The following is a 22,843-nucleotide window of genomic DNA, read 5'->3' on the forward strand; positions in this document are numbered from 1 at the left end:
AATGAACCTCTGTCCTTACATCACACTATGAGCCAAAATTAACTTTCACTTACACTACTGAGAAGAGTGCTATGGTACTGGCATAAGGATGGATATACAGGCCAATGAAATCAAATTTAGAGTCCAGAAATAAGCCCGTACATTTATTTATGGTCAGTTGATTTTGACAAGGGTGCCAAAATCATTCAATGGGGAAAGAATAGTCTTTCAACAAATGGTGTTGGAACAATTGGATATCCACATGGAAAAGAATGAATTTGGACTCCTACCTCACTTTATATATAAAAATTAGCTAAAAATGAACCTAAGACCTAAATGTAATTAGTTTTAGCTATTAGAAGGAACTCTTAGAAAGAAACATAGGTATAACTATGCATGACCTTGGTATTAGGCAATGGTTTTTTAGTTATGATAACAAAAGCACAGACAACCAAAGAAAAAATAAATTGGACTTCAGCAAAATTTGCAACTTTTGAGTGTTAGGGACACTATTAAGAAAATGAAAAAACAACTCTCAGAATAGGAGAAAATATTTGTGAATCATCTGTAAAAAGATTTAATGTCCAGAATATATAAAGATCTCTTACCACTTGACAATAAAAGGACAACTGAACTGAAAAATGGGCAAGTGAGTTGCATAGACATTTCTCTATAGAAGACATACAAATGGCCAATAAGCACATGGAAATATGCTCATATTATTAGTCTTTAGGGCAATGCAAATCAAAACCATAATGAGATATCACCTCAGACAATAAATAACCAATGGCTATAGTTAAAAAAAATTTTTTTTGAAGATTCTATTTATTTATTTGACAGAGAGAGAGAGAGAGAGAGCACAAGCAGGGGGAAGGGCAGAAGGCGAGGGAGAAGCAGACTTCCTGCTGAGCAGGTAGCCCGACGTGGGATCCAGGACCCTGGGATCATGACCTGAGCCAAAGGCAGACGCTTAACCAACTGAGCCACCCAGGTGCCCTTAAAATAATTTTTTTAAAGGCAAAACAAGTATCAGTGAAAATGTGGAGATGGAACCCTCCTACTTTGCTGGTGGAAATATAAAATGGTGCAGCTGCTATGGAAAACGGTTTGGCAGTTTCTCAAAAAGTTAAACATAACCGTATAAACCAGCAATTCCACTCCTATGTATACACCTAAGAGAGTTAAAAACGTATGTTCACACAAAAACTTGTATGTAAGTGTTCATAGCAGCATTATTCAGATTAGTCCCAACCTGTAAATAACTCAGTGTCCATTAACTAATGAACAGATAAATACATTGTGCTGTATCCATACTTTTGAATACTACTCAGCAACAGAAGATATAGTAAGACATACTGATGCACACAACAACATGGATGAATCGCCAAAACATTATGCTAATTGAAAGAAGTCAAATACAAAAGACTACATGCTCAACTCAAAAAGGATCTTAGGTCTAACTAAAATGTAAAACTATAGAACTCTTAGAGGAAAAGAAGGGAGAAAATCTTCATGACTGGGGTTTACCTGGGTTTAGGCAGAAAATTCTTAGGTGTAACACCAAAAGCATGATCCATAAAAGAAAAAATTGGTAAATGAACTTCTCCAAAATTTAAAACTTTTACTCTGTAAAAGACATTTTTTAAAGGATGAAAAGACAAGCCATCGCCTGGAAGAAAATATTTGCAAATCACATATGCAGCAAAGGACTTATATGCAGAATGTATACAAAAACTCTAAAAACTCAATAGTTAAAAAAAACTTTTTTAAATGGGCACATGACTTGATACTTCACCAAAGAGGACACACAGATGGCGAATAAGCACATGAAAAGACATTCAGTGTCATTAACCACTGGGGTAATGCAAATGAAACTCACAATGAGATACCACTACACACCTCTTAGAATGGCTAAAATAAAATATACTGACAATAACATGTGCTGACAAGGATATAGAGCAACCGGGACTCACACACTGTTGCAAATGTAAAATGGTACAGTCACTCTAGAAGTGGTTTCTTATAACCATAAACTTACCATATAACCCAGCATCCTAGAGAACCTAGAATAACCGAAGAAGCAAGTATAGCCCGACTCTGAGAGAAATGAAATTTACTCTGGAGAAATGAAAGCTTATGCTCACATAAAACTATACACAAATGTTTATATCAACTCTATCCATAATCTTGAATAACTAGAAACTACCCAAAGGATTAACAAACAGTGGTGTATCTATGCAATGGTCTTACTACTCAGCCATAAAAAGGAGTGAACTATCCATGCACCACTTTGGATGAATCTCAAAGACATTACACTGAGTGGAAAGCCAGTCTCAAAAGGTTACATACTATATGATTCCATTTATGTGATGTCTTAGTCCATTCTGGCTGCAGTAACAAAATTACCACAGATTGGGTCAATAAACATTTATTTCTCATAGTTCTGGAGGCTAGAAGTGTAAGATCCAAGTTGTTGGCAGATTTGGTGTTTGGTGAGAGCTTGTCTCTTGGTTCATACATCGCTGTCTTGCTGTGTCCTCAATGTGACAGAAGGGCCTAGGGAGCTCTCTGGGGTCTCTTGTATAAGAGCACTAATCCCATTCACGAGGGCTCTGCTCTCATGCCCTAATCACCTACCAAAGGCTCCACATCCACATACCATCTCACTGGGAGTTAAGATTTCAACATATGACTTTTGGGGGAACATAAACATTCAGTCTTAGCATGTGATATTCTTGAAAAAAAATAACTATAGTAACAGCAAACTGATAGGTAGTTGCCAAGGTTTATTTATGGGAGGGTGAGCTAGAAAGCAGTAGGTTCAGGACAGGAAGGTTATTGGGGCAATGTGCCTGTGCTGTATCCTGATTGTAGTGGTGGTTGCACAGATCTATACATGGGTTGAAATGTATAGAACTATATACCATATAAATAGTTTTACCGTATGGTAATAAATAAAATGAAAAGTTTTAGCGGGGCCTGTAATGGGGTTGTGATGAGGACTAGCCATAAAGCACCTACCACCCGGCACACAGTAAACATTCAATATATTGTTGAATATAATAATATATTATTAATGTTTCAAGTTAGTGGGTTCCCCCCAACACCTGCCTTAAAACTCACTTAACTATAGTAGAGACGCAAGCAGTAAAAGGGATGCTCGACAAAGGGGAAACGTAGTTACTGATAGTGTGTAATGAGCACCGAGGGAGCGGAGCGAGGGAGAGACCCCAGGAAGAGGGACCCGGGGGGTAAGGCTGGGGGCCAAGCCTGCCAAGCTCCTTCAGGCCAGATGACACCCCAGACTGACACTTACCAAGTGCTGTTTCTCTACTGTGACAGTTTGCTGGGATGGAGTCGGGCTATGCTTGCTTCTGTGGAAACAATCCTGATTACTGGAAGTACGGGGAGGCAGCCAGCACCGAGTGCAACAGTGTCTGCTTCGGGGATCACACCCAGCCCTGTGGTGGTGACGGCAGGATCATCCTCTTTGACAGTGAGTATGCCCTGGGCCTGTTACTGCCCAAGACACAGGAACGCTGTGCCAGAGAAACAACCTGACCAGCCTTCCTGTCTTTCATTCATTCATTCACTCCTTCATTCATGTGGCATACTTATTAAGCACCTCCTGCAGGCCAGGTCCTGACCAGATCCTGGGGATACAACACTGACCAAGAAGGCTCAGCCCCTGTCCTCTAGAAGGAAGGACAGACATTTAACAAGTAATTAATTACAGATGTGCCATGTGCTCTGAAGAGATGAGGCCTGTCACAGGACACTTAGGCAACCTAAAAAAGATGACCTTTGCAACTTAATACAGACACTGGTATGGCTGTTCAGTATTAGCCGTAAGATCCTGTTGTTTTAATTGTTTGATTTCCAAGCCCTTTAATGTTTTCCTTGGCATTTGGTGTTGCAGCACTGTTGCAGCTGAGAAGAGACCATACGCTTTGAGTTGTCTTTCCAGGCCTGATACTGAGTGTGCCCTGACCAGCCACCTCTCTGACCCACCACATCTGTGAGATGCTGGCTAGGGCAGGGTGCGCTATGGATGGGGTATGGATCTGGGGCCGTGACCTCTCCCATACCTTGTTCTAACCACTGGCCCACGTGATCCCTCCTCACAACCACCCCCCCACACACACACATCCCCTCAGTGGTAGTAAGACTTTGTGAGAGCCATAGTACCAATGTAGCACCCAATTTTGTTAGAAATGGTAGAAAGTAGATTGTTACAAGTGAGACAGACAAAAGGAAAGACTTGAGGTTACTAAAATATACTATAGAGTCCATAGGTCTTTGTTAGTCATTAGGGTAGAGTAGATTTACTCTTGACATATCAACCTGATCGAGTGGATCAGTTTCAAGCAGAAATGTCATATGCTGTATTGGTTTCCTAGGGCTGCCATAACAAATGATCACAACCCGGGAGCATTAAAACAACAGAAATTTATTCTGTCATAGTTTGGGAGGCTAGAAGTTCAAAATCGAGGTGTTGTCAGGGCCATGCTCCTTCTGAAGCCTCCAAGGAAGAATCCTTTGCTCTTCCGAGCTTCTGGCCATTGCTGGCAGTCCTTGGCATTCCTTGGCTTGTAGCTGCATCACTGCGATCTCGGCCTCCTCCTTCACATGGCCATTGTCCCTCGGTCCATCTGTGCCTCTGTGTCTCTCTGTTATCTCCTTATAAGGACACTAGTCATTGGATTTAGGGCCCACTCTCATCTAGTATGGCCTCACTTAACTTGATTACATCTGTAAAGACCCTATTTCCAAATAAGATCACATTCACAGCTACCAGGCATGGAACATGTCTTCTTTGGAGGACACAATTCAGCTACTATATAGGGTGACTATAAAGTCATTCCAGGTTTATAGCTGAGCCTTTCGCAGCTTATGGCTTAGACGTCATCAGAAGTGTGTGTTTGGGCAGAGGACAGGGGAAGGATTGGCAAGCAGAACTCAGGTGGTCAACTGTTGGTCTTTTTAATTGAGTGTGCTCGCTGAAGACTGCCAGTGGGTCCCTATACGTCCCTTTATGTCAAGACAAATACTCAGGTGAATACCTCTGTTAAAGCTAAAGCTTGAAACTTGCCTAACGTTTAAGAATTGTTGGCAAGTAATACGCCCTGCACTTCTATTTAAGTTTTCACTTCCGAAGTCCATTATTATAAGATCCTCTGCCTTGACACCCCAGCCCAGGAGTGTATGTTTACGGAGCTTACAAATTGCCTGGGTACTCCTAAGTGAAGAAAAGAAAGGAAATAAACATTGAGTACCTAGTGTGTATTAAGGCTTTTACGTAAAATATCAATCTATACAAATTATATTATTACTCTCATTTTACAGAAGAGTGTCCTAGCACATGATAAATATCTGGCCAGGGCTCACACAGCCAACAAGCAATGGGATTAGACGGTAAAGAAAAAAAAAGTAGGGTGTGTGGGTTCACTACCTGTTTTTCTACTTTAAACAGAACATAGTGTTAATTTTTTTTTTACTGGAAAATAGATATTGGTGAACATATGGAGAAATTGGATCCCTCATGCATTGCTAGTGGAAATGTTAAATGGTACAGCTGCTCTGGAAAACAGTCTGGCAGTTTCTCCAATGTGAAGCAGAATTACCTTATGACCTGGCAATTCTACTCCTAGATATATACCCTGGAGAGTTGAAAACATATGTTCACACAAAAACTTGTACAGGAACATTCACAGCAACACTGTTCACAATAGCCCCAAAAGTGGCACCAACCCAAATGTCCGTCAACCAAAGAATGGGTTAACAAAATGTGTTATAGCCATACAATGGAGTATTATTCAGCCATAAAAAGGAACAAAATACTGATGCACGCTACAACATGGATGAACCTTGAAAACATGATGCTAAGTGATAGAAACCAGACACGTCAGGCCATGTATTTTATGATTCCGTGTAGAGGAAATGTCCAGAATAGGCAAATCCATAGAGACAGAAAACAGATTAATGGTTGCCAAGGGCTGAGGAAAGGAGAGGGTATGGGTTTTCTTGTTGGGGTGATAAAAATGTGCTGGAATCAGATGTCAGTGGTTAGAACACATTAGAATATAACAGATACCACTGAACTGTACCCTTTAAAATTGTTAAAATGGTAGATTTTATATCTGTTAAAAAATAGAATACTTTTGGGCGCCTGGGTGGCTCAGTTGGTTAAGCGACTGCCTTCGGCTCAGGTCATGATCCTGGAGTCCTGGGATCGAGTCCCACATCGGGCTCCCTGCTCAGCAGGGAGTCTGCTTCTCCCTCTGACCCTCTTCCCTCTCGTGCTCTCTATCTCTCATTCTCTCTCTCTCAAATAAATAAATAAAATCTTTAAAAAAAATAGAATACTTTTAAAAGATAATCATTTAGCACATTTTTATTGAGTGTCTGCTGTGTGGCAGATAAAATGACGTTTTATTTAGTGCAGTGCCTATGCTGGAGGTGTTAGATGGAAATAATTTGCTTTAAAGTCAGTCCTGTACCAAGCATCATCTTTGGTACTGGAAATAGATCTAGGAGAGAGTACCAGTCCTCACACAAAGGTGCAGCGAGGTGAATTAATTATAATGAAATAACTGCTGTCCGTTGACCACTTGGTGTGTGCTATAGCCTGGATGCCAGGTGCTTTTGTTTATTTTATGCTATTTAACAACAGCCCTGTGCATAAGAAAACTGTGTGTGGATCAAAAGAGAAAATAATTTGCCCAAGTGAAAAAGAGCCAAATCCAGAACTCAAACCCAGGTTTGCCACAATTTTTATTTTTCTGTTTTCAGCAACCAGAATCCCTTTTATTAAGAATAATAAGACAGGTCATGATAAAGGGTCCAGTTTAATGCTCTAAGAGCATGTGAACAGGGTGGGCCCAGTGGCTCTGATTATTATCAAACCGGCCCCTTCTGCAGCCATCCGGAAGCTGTCCTTCCTGGCTTCCATTCCTTCAGGAACTGAGGAGATTGGCATTCGGAGAAGCTCCAGTCTCCAGAGGCCCTGGTGTGTGTTGACTGGCAGAGGCCCCTGATAGTAGCCTGCTCCAGTAACCCCCACCCCACAGCTCTGCAAAGAAAGGTACAAAGTGCAGCCCTATAGAAATCATCTGTGAGGTTTCCCTTCTAGAGGGGAAAATTATCTAAATAGCATAAGTACTGCCCCATGGAAGTCTTTATGATCCATTGGATAAAGCCGAGCATTTTGCAGATGGTGACTACAGACTGTCCCATAATTTGGGGGGACAAAGATGTGTCTCTGAAGAGACTGGAAAAGTTAGATGGTGAGAAAGGGACCAGGTGATGGTTTCCCAGAATATCAGGCTCTGCTACCAGTGTGGCTGGAACCTGGGTCCCAGTCAGGATGTCAGTGAGTTCCTCCTGTTCTCTGCTCCTTGCAGAACGGTGCGTCAGGCTCCTCAGCTCTAGTGGTTCTCAGGCTGCGTTTGCACCTCCGCAGAGAGATTAGGGAGGCAGCCGTCTGCTCAGTCATCATTGCCACGTCAAGTAATTTGTCATAGGCCATATGGCTGATTTTCCAGCAAGCTCTTGTGAGCTCCAGGAGGATGTGAAGTAGGCCGTGTACTGTGTATAAATGCAGCACTGACAGAAGCTTCAGAGCATCTGCTGCCCCAGAATTTAATTTATTGAATTAACAGAACCAAATAAAAGATCAGAGAGGCTGGAGCCAATAGTAGGTTACAGAGACTGCCCAGGCTGGCCTCTTGGGCCCCTTTCAGTGTCTAGGCACTGAAAGAAGTGAGTTGTGTGGATTGGTCCTTACTCTGTAACATTAGTTGAGCAAATATATTTTTTAGGACATTGTGCTATTTACTTTCCATGCATTCCTTCCCTTAATTATAATACCGTGAAGCAGGTACTGTTATCCTTATTTGAGGAGAAAACAGAGGCTCATAAAGGTTCAGTAGCTTGCCCAAGGCCCCACAGATGAAGATCCTTCCCTCATGGGACTTATAGTTTAGTGGGAAAAGAAGAGATTAATGGTAAAAAATATTGAGGGCTGAAAGTCCAATAGGATCTGACCTCTAGGATTGCATTAGTAATTATTATACTTCATAGACACCCAGATGCTATCAGTGATGAGAGGCAACATCATTGTACATATCACTGAGGAAAAAAATACTTCCAACTAAATAATAACATGCATTGATGGACAGACACATTCTAGTCTGAAAGATTAAAATGTTTCCCTTAAAACTGATGAAATATGGTAATACTCTTCTCCTTTTCTGGGTGCCAGTCTAGTGGAGTCTGATTCATGGCTGGGACCCATTTGGTTAAGGTTTGTTTCCTGAGACATGCCAGTATCGTTCACGTCTAGAAGCAGAGCACTCAGCTGCATCTGGGGGAGACTGGCTGTTCCTGCTGATGCCTGACATCTGTTCCTGAAGAAACTGACTTAGCTAATATTGAGGCGGGACAGAGGTGCTGAATCAAAGAAGGCAGGACACTGGCTTTCTGCCACCGGAGGTTTTACCCAGGGCTACTTCAGGGTCCCCACCTGCCCAGGTTATATGTGGCAAGCTAATCTCCCCTTCAAAAAATAAGATCTTGCATATATTCCTAAATTTCAAGTTTCCTGTTGAATTATCACTGAATTTTAACAATCTGTCATACATGTCATATGTTTGGTCTCAGAATTGCTGAACTGAATCTTCTGTCTGCATGGCACACAGCTGGAAATCGAAAGTTCTAAGTTGAGGATCTGCCTTTGCTATTGAAATAATCAGTTTAACCTGAACACTTGATTCTTTTTTTGTTTTGTTTTGTTTTCTTTAAATTTTTTATTGTTATGTTAATCACCATACATTACATCATAGTTTGTGATGTAGTGTTCCATGATTCATTGTTTGTGCATAACACCCAGTGCTCCATGCAGAATGTGCCCTCTTTAATACCCATCACCAGGCTAACCCATCCCCCCACCCTCCTCCCCTCTAGAACCCTGTTTGTTTTTCAGAGTCCATCGTCTCTCATGGTTCGTCTCCCCCTCCGATTTACCCCCCTTCATTCTTCCCCTCCTGCTATCTTCTTTTTTTTTTCTTAACATATGTTGCATTATTTGTTTCAGAAGTACAGATCTGTGATTCAACAGTCTTGCACAATTCACAGCACTCACCATAGCACATACCCTCCCCAGTGTCTGTCACCCAGCCACCCCATCCCTCCCACCCCCCACCACTCCAGCAACCCTCAGTTTGTTTCCTGAGATTAAGAATTCCTCATATCAGTGAGGTCATATGATACATGTCTTTCTCTAATTGCCTTATTTCGCTCAGCATAACACCCTCCAGTTCCATCCACGTCGTTGCAAATGGCAAGGTCTCATTCCTTTTGATGGCTGCATAATATTCCATTGTGTATATATACCACCTCTTCTTTATCCATTCATCTGTCGATGGGCATCTTGGCTCTTTCCACAGTTTGGCTATTGTGGACATTGCTGCGATAAACATTGGGGTGCACGTACCCCTTCGGGTCCCTACATTTGTATCTTTGGGGTAAATACCCAGTAGTGAACCCTTGATTCTTTACAAATAATAAGACTAGTATAGTGGGGACTCAGTCATTAAGCATCTGCCTTCAGCTCAGGTCATGATCCCAGGGTCCTGGGATCGAGCCCCACATCAGGTTCCCGGCTCGGCGGGAAGCCCGCTTCTCCCTCTCCCACTCCCCCTGCTTGTGTTCCCTCTCTCGCTGTGTCTCTCTCTGTCAAATAAATAAATAAATAATCTTTAAAAAAAAGAAGAGTATAGCTAATACTTACTGAGCTTACACTATGTTGCAGATCCTATCCTAAACACTTTACATAGATTAACTTCTTTTAATTCTTGTAAAATCCCATAAGGGAGAAACTATTATTAATTTCATTTTATGGATGAGGAAACTGAGGTATACTGAAATTATCTTGTTCAAATTCATAGTTAGGAAGGGGGGAAGTCAGGATGATTACCTAGGGACTCTTTCTCTATAGCTTTCCTTTTTGAAAAATTTAGTTTTATCACGGTCTAATTTAGATAAAGTAAAAAATCACCCTTCTATTTGAACAGTTCGACAAGATTTGACAAATGCATACACAGTCAAGATATAGAACATTTTCATCACCTCAAAAAGATCTCTTGTCCCCTCTGTAGTCAGTTCTCTCTCTGCCCCCAGCCCTTAGCAACCACTAATCTGTATAGTTTTGTCTTTTGAGGAATGTCATATAAATGGAATCATATAGTACTTAACCATTTGTTTCTGGCTCCTTTCACTTTGTGTAATGCTTTTGAGATTCACCCATGATTGCTTCCACAGCTCCTTTTTTGTGCTAAAAGCATGTCTTTGTACAAATATATCACAATTTATTCATCCATTTATCCATTGATAAACATTGGTCTGTCTATGATAAAGATGCTCCGAAGCTGCCCTTAACCTGTATGCACAGGTGTTTGCATGAACGTGTGCTTTCATTTATCCTGAGTAAATACCTAAGAATCGGATTTCAGGGTCATACACTAAGTGCGTATTTGGCATCACAACGCACTGTCAACTGTTTTCCAAAGTGGCTGCCCCATTTTGCATTCTGACAGACTTCCAGTTGCTCTGCATCCTCTCCTGCCCTTTGTATGGCCTTTTTAGTCTTAGCCATTCTAGCAGGTGCATGGTGGTAACTCATGGTGGTTTTAATTTGCATTTCCATAATTACCAGTGATGTTGAACATCTTTTCATGTTCTTATTGCTATCTTCTCTCAGCTTTTGTTTGAGAAAGCCTTATTTCACCTTCATCGTAGAAAAATGTTTTTCCCGGATATTGAATTCTATGCCAAAAGTTTTTTTTTTCCTCTCTCAGTATCTCGGAAATGCTCCTTTGTCTTATGGCTTGCACAGTTTCTAGAGATGTCTGCTCTGTCTTTGTTCCCTGTATATCATCTTTTCCCTTCTTTTTTTTTTTTTTTTTTAAAGATTTTATTTATTTATTTGACAGAGAGCGTGAGAGAGGGAACACAAGCAGGGGGAGAGGGAGAGGGAGAGGGAGAAGCAGGCTTCCCAGCGAGGAGGGAGCCCAATGCGGGGCTCGATCCCAGGACCCTGGGATCATGACCTGAGCCGAAGGCAGACGCTTAATGACTGGAGCCACCCAGGCGCCCCTCATCTTTTCCCTTCTGCCTGCTTTCAGGATTTCATGTTTATTTTTGGTTTTCAGCATTTGACTATGATGTGTCTAGGTGTGTTTTTTGTTTGTTTTGTTTGCTTTTTAATTTTTGTTTTTAAATTTATTTGCTTACTATTTGCTGATATTCTTAGATCACCTATCATTGACTTGAGAGCATTCTTAGCCATTGTCTCTTCAAATATTTCTTCTGCCCCCTACTCTTTTTCTTCTCTTTCTGGAACTCCAGTTGTTAGATCATTTGATGTTGTCCCACAGCTACTGGATGATCTGTTCTGTTTTTAGGTTTTTTTTTTTTTCCCTGCTTCTTTTTTTTTCCTCTTTGCTTCATTTTAGATGATTTCTATTGACCTATTTTCAAATTTATTGACTCTTTCCTTAGCTGTGTGTAGTCTGTTTATGAGCCCATCAAAGAAATTCTTCACCTCTGATATTGTTTTATTTCTAACATTTACATTTGACTCTTAACTTTACATGTCTCTGTTGGAATTTCTAATCTTTTCAGGCATGTTGTCCATCTTTTCCAGTAGATCTTTACTGTGTTAATCATGTGGCCCCTGTCTAATAGCTCTAACATCTCCATCATTATTGAGTCTGATCCTACAGATTGTCTTATCGCTTGACGACGAGTCCCTTTTTTTTTTTTGCTGCTTCTTTCCTTCCTTACTTGTATGTTTTATGTGTGTGTTATAATGTTTTGTTGACTGCCATACACTGTGTGTAGAAGAACAGTGCAGACTGAGTAAATAGAATTTACACCTGGAAATGGGCAGGACTGTTTAGTGTGGGGACTGAGCCATTATATCAGATGAGCTGGGTTTGGGTATTGTTTCTGTTTTTACCCTCGGTGCACACCAGGCTTCAAGTTCTTCCAGCAATAGGCTGCTGTTACCTTGTGCTTGGTGTGGAGCCTGGGATACCAGTGGGTTTTTTTGTTTTTTCCCAGTGTTTCTATTCCACCTTTAGCTTTGAGTAGTTCCTATGTGCCTTTGCCAGAGAAGGGATCTTTCTCTGCACTCCTTCCCCTCCCTCAATGGTAGACTACTATTGCTTGTTCCTTGGTGCTGTGCTCTTGGTGAGCTGAGGGGGGGTTCTTGGGCCTCCTGCCTCATCCTCAGTCTTAAACAGGACATTACTGGGCCTCAGAGGTAGGGCCTTTTCAGCATTCCCACACAGCCCCTCCCTCGCCAGCAGTCAAACCCTGCCTTGTATCTGTGGTGGCTCTCGGGAAGGAGAGAATTTCCTGCCCCTCCCTCGGGGGAAGCCGACCTCTGCTTTGCATTGGTGCAGGATCTGGGGGCTCAAGGCAACCAGGGGCTGATGGCTTTTGCCTCTGCTTTTCCCTTGGAAACAGTGGATCTGCCTGGTTACTTTGGCAGGAAGGAGAGAGTCTCCCGCTCCCTCCACAGAGGCAAACAGATTTTGCTTCTACCCCTCCAGTGGCTCTGGGAGCAGGAGGGTTTGCTGCTCCTCCCACAGCCACTTGAGGCTTTTACCTCTTTTGGGAGGAAGGTCCAGGAAGCGGTCAGTGTTTCACACCTGTCCCCCAGCAGCCGTGGGGGCGTCCTGTATGAGTGCCACCCAGGGGGACTCTTTGCAGTCAAATGCTCTACACTGAGCTCTGCACCCCCCAGGGGGACTCTTTGGGCTCCTTCCCTATCCCAGTCATTCTTGTGGGCCCTGGGTGGAGGTCTGCACAGAGCTGCTTGCAGGTGAGTGTGCCTGTTGTGCCTGGGGCCCCTGCTCATTCTAGACTGAGAGGCTAGCCCATGCTCGACCTCTTCCTCCTTTCTTCTGCCTTGCTTTTTTGGTGGCCCCCTCTTCCTCTCATGCTCTATTAAAGATGAAACGCTTTGTGCGGCCTGACTCTCCTCAGAGGGGCTTCTTACTTTTTAGAGTTAAATTCTCTTGGTTGTCTTGACACTTCAGCCTTCTGAAGGGTTGAAGAAGAGTTTTGAGCTTCTTGTTCAGATAGAAGCAGCATTCTCTTACTGCCTTCTACAAACCGAAAGGAAGCTTTTAAATCCCACTCCCTCTCAAGGACTTTCATTTCCAGGATCTTGTTTACACCTCACTGATTAGGATACAGTGAAGTGGTTGTATCCCCTTCCTAGAACCCACCAATCAAAAAGGGGAGTCCAGAGAAACCAAATGTGCTTCGTGCAGAGTGATCAGTACCAAGTGTTTCCCCCTGTGCAGAGTCACTTGTGCCATGGTTTCCTGCTCGATGAGTGTGTGTGGACCCTCACATGAGCATTGCACCCCTAAGATACCGGGGGCGTCCAAGCAGCTGTAAAGCCCTTCTCTTATTACGGCTTTACCTCATCAAGTGTCTCCCTGCAAAGAGGCCCCCGTGTTTTCATGTGCTTCATCTCATCTGTCCTCACGCATTTGTGTGATACAGGAACAGGTGGTGGCCTCTCCATCCTCCAAACCAAAAGAGACAGGAGTTCTGGAAGTGAAGTGCAGCCCCTGGGATCACATAGCCCAGCTGGTCCCGAACCCAGACTCTCTGACTCCAGCCCGACCCCCATACAGGCTGAGCCACCGTGCTGTGTGCTAATTCTAAGGTCTCCTGGGCAAAAAAAAAAAAAAAAAAAAAAAAAAGCCTCCACAGTCATTTGTTCGGGGTTTAAGCTATTCATTCTGTGATTTGATCCTGAAACGTAAGACAGTCTGGTTTTGTAGACGAAAAATAATATCCCAAACTGGATCATGTTGGTTAGGAAGAGTTTTGTTTGTAACAGGTTGGAAAGCGAGCCCCAGGCTGTGCCCCAGGCTGAGGGCCAGTGTCCTTTTGTCTCCCACAGCTCTCGTTGGCGCCTGCGGAGGGAACTACTCGGCTCTGACCTCCGTGGTGTATTCCCCTGACTTTCCAGACACCTACGCCACGGGGAGGGTCTGCTACTGGACCATCCGGGTTCCAGGAGCCTCCCACATCCACTTCAGCTTCACCTTGTTTGACATCAGGGACTCTGCAGACATGGTGGAGCTGCTGGACGGCTATACCCACCGCGTCCTGGTCCGTTTCAGTGGGAGAAACCGCCCGCCTCTGTCCTTTAACGTCTCTCTGGATTTTGTCATTTTGTATTTCTTCTCCGATCGCATCAATCAGGCCCAGGGATTTGCTGTCTTATACCAAGGTAACCCTTCTCAGCCTCCTGGGGGGCCCTCCAGGCTGCACCTCGGGCTTTGCTGGCACACTGTGGTGACCTGCGGGCCTCGGGCAGGTCTTGATGGGGCTGCAAGGCAGGAGCTACTGACTCAACTTGCGGATTTTCCCACCTCCCATTTCATACATTTACAGAAAAGAGGCGACGCCTGTCAGTTTCGCTACTTTAGTTGTTCTGATGACAGTTGTCATGGCACGGTTGAAAGAAGAACTAAAAGGAGGAGCTGAGACTGATAGAATTAGAAGGCTTTAAAAAGGTCATCTGGCCCATCCTCCTGCCTCCTGATATCTCTGTCAATCCCAAAAGACTAGTTTCTCATCTTCCTTCGAACCCTCCTAAGGGACACCTGGCTGGCCAGGTTGGAAGAGCGTGTGACTCTTCATCTCAGGCCATGTGTTAGAGCCGCACATTAGGTGTAGAGCTTACATTAAAAAAAGAAACTTTAAAGAAGAAAACAAACAACAACAACAACAAAAACCCCAATATACCTTAAAAAAAAAACCAACTGTCCTAAGATGGAGCCCCACTCTCTGCCCCTGTGATGTGCACACACATGTGCCAGGCACATCTCTCTGCCAGCACATGAGAAACAGGGGCATCTGAGACCTGGTCCTTGTCCCGGATGCCGAGGGCCCCGGGAAGAGTTCAGTCAGCGTGTGCTACAGGAAGTCAGAGAGAGGAGGCCTTCCCGTAGGTGGGAGGGACAGTCTCGAGACCAGGTGGGATTTGGGTCAATAGATAGGAAGTAAGGAGGCATTCTGGGCAGAGGGCACCATAACTGAAAAGGCACAAGGAAAGCAAGCAAGCAGGCTCAGGTGTCCTCAAAGAGACCAGTCAAATGGTTAAAAGTTGACAGCCCCTTCTTCTGGCACTTTCTGGGCCAGAGCCTGACAGGTTCTGCTTTGGGGCCAGTGCGGTCAGTGGAGAAAACTGCACGCAGAAATGAATCAAAAAAACACCCTCTCTTCCTAGCCAGTGCGTCCTCCGAAGTTCTCTGTTGTCTCCATCAACTCTCCCCACTCTTAATTTCTTTGATCTTCCAGCCGTCAAGGAAGAGCCGCCTCAGGAGAGGTCCACTGCCAACCAGACGCTGGCCGAGGTGATCACAGAGCAGGCCAACCTCAGCGTCAGCGCAGCCCGGTCCTCTAAAGTCCTCTACGTCATCACCACCAGCCCCAGCCACCCACCCCAGACCGTACCAGGTAGCAGTTTCCAGACACCAGAAAAGGGGGTGGAAGCCACGGGGCTTGAGGGCAGTGTTTTGGCAGTTAGAGAAGGAACTCTCTTCCCAGGCAGGTTGTGGGTACTGGCTCTGTGACTGTCCTGGCCTTTGAGGGACATTTTCTCATTAGCTTGTTTCCTCAGTCCTTAGGAGAAAGTGCTCACCTCCAAAGATCCAGCACATGTGCCTTTTGCAAGTTGTGATTAATCAGCCAAGCCAGTGTTTTCCCACTTCGAGGATGTCTTTCTAGAGCTCCCAAGGTGCAGCTCCCTAAATTCACTGGCATATACAAGAGCTTCATTCATTCATTCATTCATTCATTCATTCATTCATTCAAAAGACATGTAAGTGCTTCAGGGGTGTCAAGTACTATTGTAGGCACCGGACTATAGAATGAACCAAACAAACAATATCCCTGCCCTCCTGTGGCTTATAAGTGGTAAGAGAAAGACAAGAAGCAAAATAACAGGTCACATAGTGACAAGGTAGAAGAAAAGTCATGCGGGAGAGGGATAGAGAGGGCGTAATGGTCTGTGGTTGAAGCTGGCTAACTTAGCTGCATACTTCCATATTCTCTTTTCTGCCTGGGAAGACCTAGCCTAGGGGTTTTACCCTGCAGGACCCACCCTAGGAGAGTCCTTCTAATGCGTGCTCTGCGTTGCTTGTTTTTTATATCCTGGTAGGATTTCACAGGTCACACGTCTCATTCCTCAGATAAGGAAACTGAGGCCCAAAGAGTTTATGTAACTCATCTGTGATTGCACAGTGATTCCAGTGGTAAAGACATCATATATACCACTCCTTCCACCTCCCAAGTGGAATGGACTTTGGACCACCCTGCCTGCTTCTCTCCAAGAGGGAGCTCTAGAGCAAGGCGAGGTGGTCAGAAGGCCTGGGGCTCCTTGCCCGCCCAGCTCTCAGCTGCGTTTGGTGGCTGCCCCCACCTGCAGGGGGCTCCTCAGCCACACCCGCGTCTCTGAGCTGCCAGTGGTGACTTGGGGCTTCCAACAGACCTCCTTCTGAAAATGGAGCTCCAACAGGTCCAAGAAACCCTGTCTTTTGTACTTGCAGGATGGACAGTGTATGGCCTGGCAACTCTCCTCATCCTTACAGTCACAGCCATTGTAGCAAAGATACTTCTGCACGTCACATTCAAGTGAGTATGAAAGCTGCCCAGTCTCACAAGGGAAAGGCTCAGAACTCCTTTTCTACTGTGCTTCATTTGTCTGGATACAACTGTCGTATCAGAACATGAGGCCCAAGCCCTTAGTCCTAGGCAACGTGAGGCAATACGCATTCCTCATTCTCTGTAGAGTGAAATGTACAACTGGACAAATCTCACCAAGGTTTGAGGGATTGTGTTTGCTTCTGGCTCACAGATATGATTTCAAGGAGGATTGAAACAGTGTAGGCTTAAAAAACAACCATTTCCAATTTTTGATTTGTGCTGGCCCCTTAAAGAGATCTTCATGTTAGAGGAAAGATTTCTAAGACACTACCATGCCTATTTCCTAATGCCTTCTAGAAATTGGGAAACATTCTTAGGAAGAGGATCCTAACATTTTATTAGCTATTGCTTAATAATTATTTAAAAACAATTAAGCTTCATCCTTCAATTCTGACTGATATGGAAAAATGATATTTCCTTCCCTTACTTTGCCACTCGGGTTTAACAGTTCTGTCTTCCAGGAAAAGAGGCAGTTATTTATGCTCTTAATGTTTGTGTACTTCCAGAGAAAAGCTCTGATCTTTTCGAGACCCCTACTCTGTCTTTCCTATGGCTCCCAGTCCAGGCTCTCTCCGCTCCTTTTTGCCCCCAGTTTTATTGAGCTATAATTGATAGACAGGCTCTCTGTATTTCAAAGCCTTTCCTGAACACCGGTGTCTTATAAATCCACCATTTTCCTGACCTTCTCGCTTGCCCTCTGCCACAGAATTTTTAATACGTGAAATGCTGGCTCCGCCACTGCTTTGTGAAGGCTGTCCTTGCAGGCCTCTCTACACTGCACTTTACATTTTTCAGTGGAAACAGTGTCTTTTTTTAGTGTTTACTGAGCTTATCCTCGAGCTTCAGTGTATATACCTACATATTGAAGTCACAATTCACACGGCCTGGGAAAGCCTCTTAGATACAGCAAGAGAGCTGGCGGCTTTCTGTAGGGCCCAGCACCTCACCGCATACCAGGGCCCCACAGCGCATGTCTGACTCCCACGTGACATTGGGGTCCCTCCGCAGCTTCCCTGCCAAGCAGCCCCGGGGTGGGAGGCCTGCCATGGAGGGACAGGGGCACATGTTGGTAGTAAGGCAGGAGAGACTTTGGCTTTATCTTGTTTTAATCAGAGGGGCTTCCAGGTAAATATCATTTAAAGAAAGAGTTCTTCTCTAAAAAAAAATTTGAAAACTCCTCATCTTTCAGTCCAGCCCCTTGCAGATTTGAGTAACTCTTCCAGTTAGAAAGCTCTTTGTTATACTGAGCTGGAAGCTGTGCCGCCTTGTTCCCATCCCACGGACACATTTCATTCCCACAATGCCCTTCAGACCTCCAGGGGCAGCTGTTAGGCCTTTCCCAAGGCCTCGCCTCACTGAATGCCCCATTTCATAGGTACAGGTATCTCAGGAGACAGAAGGTTGTTTTGGGATCTTTGTTGCACCCGACTTGAAATATTAAGTTGTTTTTGCTCAACAGATCCCATCGCGTTCCTGCTTCAGGGGACCTTAGGGATTGTCATCAACCAGGGACGTCGGGGGAAATCTGGAGCATTTTTTATAAGCCCTCTACTTCAATTTCCATCTTTAAGAAGAAGCTCAAGGGTCAGAGTCAACCAGATGACCGTAATCCTCTTGTGAGTGACTAAAAGCTGCCCCCTCCGAGCCCAGGATATGAGGTCCCTCCAAGCTTGAGGCCACTGGGGGACCCGTGGTTTCCTCTGACTGACTCTCCCTGCCTCTCTCTCGGCCTCTCTGGCAGCCTCTGCAGGAGTGCCGTCCTACGGGCTGGAAAGGGACATCCTGCTGCGGGGGCAGGCCTAGCCTGGACTCCCCCCTGCTTCATCACTGCACTTAGGAGAGAGACCCAAAGTCCCAGGGTCTGGGCCCTCCCTGTGCTTCTCTCTCTCTCTCTCTCTCTCTCTCATCTAGAATGGGGGTGTCAGGACAGAGGGCCTGAGATGGCAGAGATGGTTGTGTCTGGCACTGGGCTCAGGTACCTTCTAGATGACTGTAGGGTGGTGGGTAGGTATACTATATGCTGAGTCTTCCCTTGCTTATTTTCTGTTTTGTCCACACAGATCACTTTCTCCCATTCTTTATAGTTTTAAACAGGGATGCTTCTGAGGTTCTCTTGGGGGTTGGCCTTGTCCTATATTCCTGGACATTAGCACCCCAAAGCATAAAGAGGGCCTCTGCTCTGTGCTGACTCTGGGGCTTTGCTCTCTGGGTGCTAGATGAGGATGGGCCTCCTCCAACCCGGGAGAGCCTGGGAATTGACCCCCCCCATCACATCAAGCCTGCCCCCTGCCACAACCGGGCTTCTTTCTATAGCTTCTTTCCATAACTTGGTGATCGTAGAGCAAGCCTGCAGATTGGTCGTATAAAACATGCATTCATTTATTCACACAACAGACTTTCCAGAAAGCTTTTATAGGTGCTCAGTGACTCCTCGTTATGTGGGATTGCCTGGCCTTGCCCCTATGCAGCCGTGGTCCTGTGGAACCTGAGCCGGGCCCCTGAGATTCTCTGACTCTCCGTTCAGAACAGGGAGTATAAATGTTGTGGCTTAGCCTTAGGCAGCTTTGGGTGAGACACAGGCACCAGCAGTCCCTCCTGCAGGCAGAGCTCATTTTAAAAGATGAAAAACCACCCCGCGGCCTGTGTGCTCTGCGGCCCCCTCTGCCCCTTAGTTAAGGGGACAGAGTGCTGTCTGGAACGGCTCAGAGGGCCCTGGCCCCTAGCCCCACACTGCCCTGCACTTCAGACAGGGAAGAGAGTCACAGAGAGTGGCATGAGGACTGAGAGGGGGGCTTTGGGAACTGGAGACCCTCGACGACAGGCCTCCCAAGATGGAGAGGTGCAGCTGCAGCGGTTGCTGGTCGGGAGGAAGAGCCATCTCCAGCTTAGAAGTCCCTGCCATCCGAAAGTAGGCTTTGTCAACAGCAGCTGAGAAGAGCAGCCTGGGCCTCCGAAGGCCAGTCCTGGGCCTTTGTCAGAGCACGACTCTCCCAGAGGCAACCGGGCCTCGGGCCTTGAGCCTCTGGCCTCACAGGTTCCCTCTTTGGAGCACTTTGCCTACCTTCCCGAAATCCCTCAGCAACCGCCTGCTGCAGCCTTTCCTGGGGTCCTGCCATGCTGGTGACCTGTGTGCGCCTGGCTGCTCCCAGAAACGCAGAGGACCATGTGGGGCCAGCGGGGAGGGGTCTGCAGGGAGAGGTGACACCCGGCATCCAGGGGAGATGCTGCACGCTGGCCAGCAGAGGGGCACAGGGGCACAGGAGTGGGGATATGGGGCAGTGTGTCCGCGGGAGGGCAGGGCGCTGCCCCAGCTACCATGTGAGGCCTGCTGTGGGCACAGAGCTGCTCGGTGCTGCCTTCATGCTTTGATCTGGAAAGGCTGATTACCCCGGAGCAGCTGTCCACAGACCCCTGGGTCTGGAGACACAGGCCTGTCCCACGCGACTGGAAATACACTGACATGTGCTGTCTCCCCTCGAAGCTATTCCTGGCTGTTGTGGAATCTCCTCTGAACCAAGTGTCAGGTGTGTGCAGTCACAAAGGGCCCTGTGCCCTGAATAGATCCACTCACAGCACACAGGGAATGCGGAATTTAGCCCCAGGAGGGGGTCGCCTGGCCGAGGGGCAATTGTTCAGTCACCTAGCGCTTCCTGTGGCCATTGGCCTTCGGGGCATCCCATGGGTCCACCTGCCCACCCTGCTCACCTCACACAGCCAGGGTGTTGTCTGAGTCTGCAGCTGGAGCAGCCCATTCTGAGACCCAGGAAGTGCTGGTGACGCCCCAGTGCCCTCCTTCCTGCTGGCCCTGGCACAGCCCACTGCCACCAGGATCAACTTACTGGCCAGGGTGCAGCCTCAGGAAACCCAAACCGGCCTCCGGACAGCGCTGGGGGAGAGGCCATAAATTGTCCCAGGCCCAACCTCCATAAACACCTGGCCTCTGGTCGGAACCTGTCAGCAGCACCCCACGGAGGGTCCCCTGTGGCTAAGTAAACACCTGAGGAATAATAGTCCCAGAGGAGGTGAGGTGTGCTCCCAGGAGCACCGTAGGAGGCCCGCACTTGGTCTTTTAAGAAACCACTTTAGAGAGAAGTGAGGATTGGAGGAGCTGCATGTCCCCGAGAAAGGACGTCACGGATCACAGATTAGGAAAGAAGGGGAGGGACTTTGGGGGCCGCTGTGGCCTGCCACTTTGAAAGCATCCTGCCCAAAGCCTTTGCCCTGAGGTGACAGAGGGAACCGAGGCTGTGAGTGGTGCCTCTGGGCCTGAGTGCCCTCCTCACCCCTTCTCTGCAGGATCCAGTCCCTGCCTTCTCAGCACTGGGCCGCCAGGGAAGGGAGGGCTGCGGGCAGCTGATCTTGTTGCCTCCATGGTAAATGCCTGCAGCCAGCTGGGAACGTGGTCTTAGCTGCGTTTCACAGTGTGCTTGGCCCCTCTGGAAGCACATGGCGCCCCGTGTTCCTCCCTGAGTGCCCAATCACTTGCAGAACAGAGAAGGTGTAGGCATGAAGCCCGGGTGTCCTCCACATCCCCCTCCCTTGTCAGAACAGGGTTGAGGCCCCTCTCTGGCTGTGAGTGAGGTAACCAGGCTGCTATAACTTCTGAAGTGTGGGCTCTGGCTCAAGACTCCAATCAGCCAGAAACCCACAAAGATCAAAGCACTAGCAAGGACAGCTGTTCTGGCCCTCAGGCCAAAGCCGTGCAGCCCCACCCACTCGCCCCATTGTCAGCCCAGGAGCTGGCCTGACACCAGTGGGGCACATAGGCCATCACCAAGCCCCATGCGTCCTGGGCACTTAATCTTCACGAGCACTTAGCAGGGGATGGCCTCCGAGATCCTGTCTCCCTTGTCTGATGAGGCCATCCCGTGTCTCCCACAGAGCCCGGCCCGCTCCCCACCCCATAGCCCAGTCAGCTGCCACCTTCTTGGGTTTTGGATCTCCTGTTTGATGTTTGAGGTCTGCTTTTGTTACTACCTTGGGAACTTTTAACCTTTTGATTGTTTCCTCTGGTGTCTTTGTTTACCTTCCTCACTGTTCTACCTCCTGGCCAGGTCTCTCAGCCTAGCTGCCCTGGCATGGGGTATTTCTCAAAACTTCCAGCTGCAGCTGCCTCCCCCCTCAGGTGGGACAGCTCAGGGGTGACGATGGGGCCTCAGCCCACTGCATGCAGACCCCAGGGAAGCCCATCACACAGGCTTCTGTGTTGCCAAGTCAGACATACTCAACAAGGCAGAAGTGGGGCGTGGAGGAAAGTCTGAGGTAAATCTGCTTCAGAAAGGATGTGTCTTTGGGAGCACATAGTGGGGGACCCTTCCCTTCCCGCACAGGGAGCTGCCGTCTTGGGGTGCACGCAGCATCAAGACCTGCCCACATCCAGACTTACCTTCCCACAGGGATCTTGACTTTGGATGACAAGGCTTTATTTGTAAATATGCTCTTAATATGCAACTTTGAGAATAAAATAGAAACATCATGTATTTTAAAATATAAGATGAAGTGTGACGCACTGTATACAATTTAATATATATTTTTAGGATTTTGTTATTTAAGAAAATGGTTAATGTAATGGTACTTAACTTTTACAAAAGAGAGAAAAATGTTATTTTTACTGTCTGGAGAAAATAAATATTCTCACTTGTAGAAACAGCGACGGGCCTTAGCATGTCATTTTTATAGGGGCACTCGCAACGAGGGGGTGTCGCGTGCTGGCAGACTATGCGCTCTTCTGAAGTCCCTGCAAATGCCAGGCCTCACTGTTTGCTCATTTTTTCCTGTTAGTGCCCCCAGCTTTCCTCAGGTCTCCTCACAGCTTTGACCCACGGTGGATCTTCAGCAGCAGGTCAGATCTGAGGCCTTGGAATTCCAAGTGAACACCTTGGAACCTGGGGCGGGTCATGGGAAGAGGAAAGGGCTTTGTGCTCAGAAAGACCTAGGTTTGAGTTGAGCTTGAGTGGGTCAGCCCACTTCTCAGCCGCAGCTTCCCCTCCTGTAAAATGGCATTGTGTCTATGCCTCAAAAGGTTATGAGGATTAGGTGAGAAATGTATCTAAAGTGCTTGCAT

The 22,843-nt window shown here is 46.4% G+C and overlaps 1 protein-coding gene across 3 annotated transcripts in view; it reads left to right on the top strand.

The window, feature by feature from the left end:
* Window positions 1–22,425, top strand: part of KREMEN1 (kringle containing transmembrane protein 1) — a 67,182-nt gene extending 44,757 nt beyond the window's left edge. For 2 of the 3 annotated variants that reach the window (XM_027576779.2, XM_027576781.2), the window contains exons 5-9: window positions 3,322–3,475; window positions 13,967–14,299; window positions 15,373–15,534; window positions 16,623–16,707; window positions 18,239–22,425. In XM_027576779.2, the coding sequence (XP_027432580.1) occupies window positions 3,322–3,475; window positions 13,967–14,299; window positions 15,373–15,534; window positions 16,623–16,707; window positions 18,239–18,407 (903 nt within the window). In that variant the 3' untranslated portion in view covers window positions 18,408–22,425. The remainder of the gene's footprint in view (window positions 1–3,321; window positions 3,476–13,966; window positions 14,300–15,372; window positions 15,535–16,622; window positions 16,708–18,238) is intronic. The other variant, XM_027576780.2, reaches the window with a different exon arrangement.
* The last annotated feature ends 418 nt before the right edge of the window (window positions 22,426–22,843 follow it).

Source organism: Zalophus californianus, chromosome 14, assembly GCF_009762305.2.
Source record: "Zalophus californianus isolate mZalCal1 chromosome 14, mZalCal1.pri.v2, whole genome shotgun sequence".
Taxonomy (NCBI): domain Eukaryota; kingdom Metazoa; phylum Chordata; class Mammalia; order Carnivora; family Otariidae; genus Zalophus; species Zalophus californianus.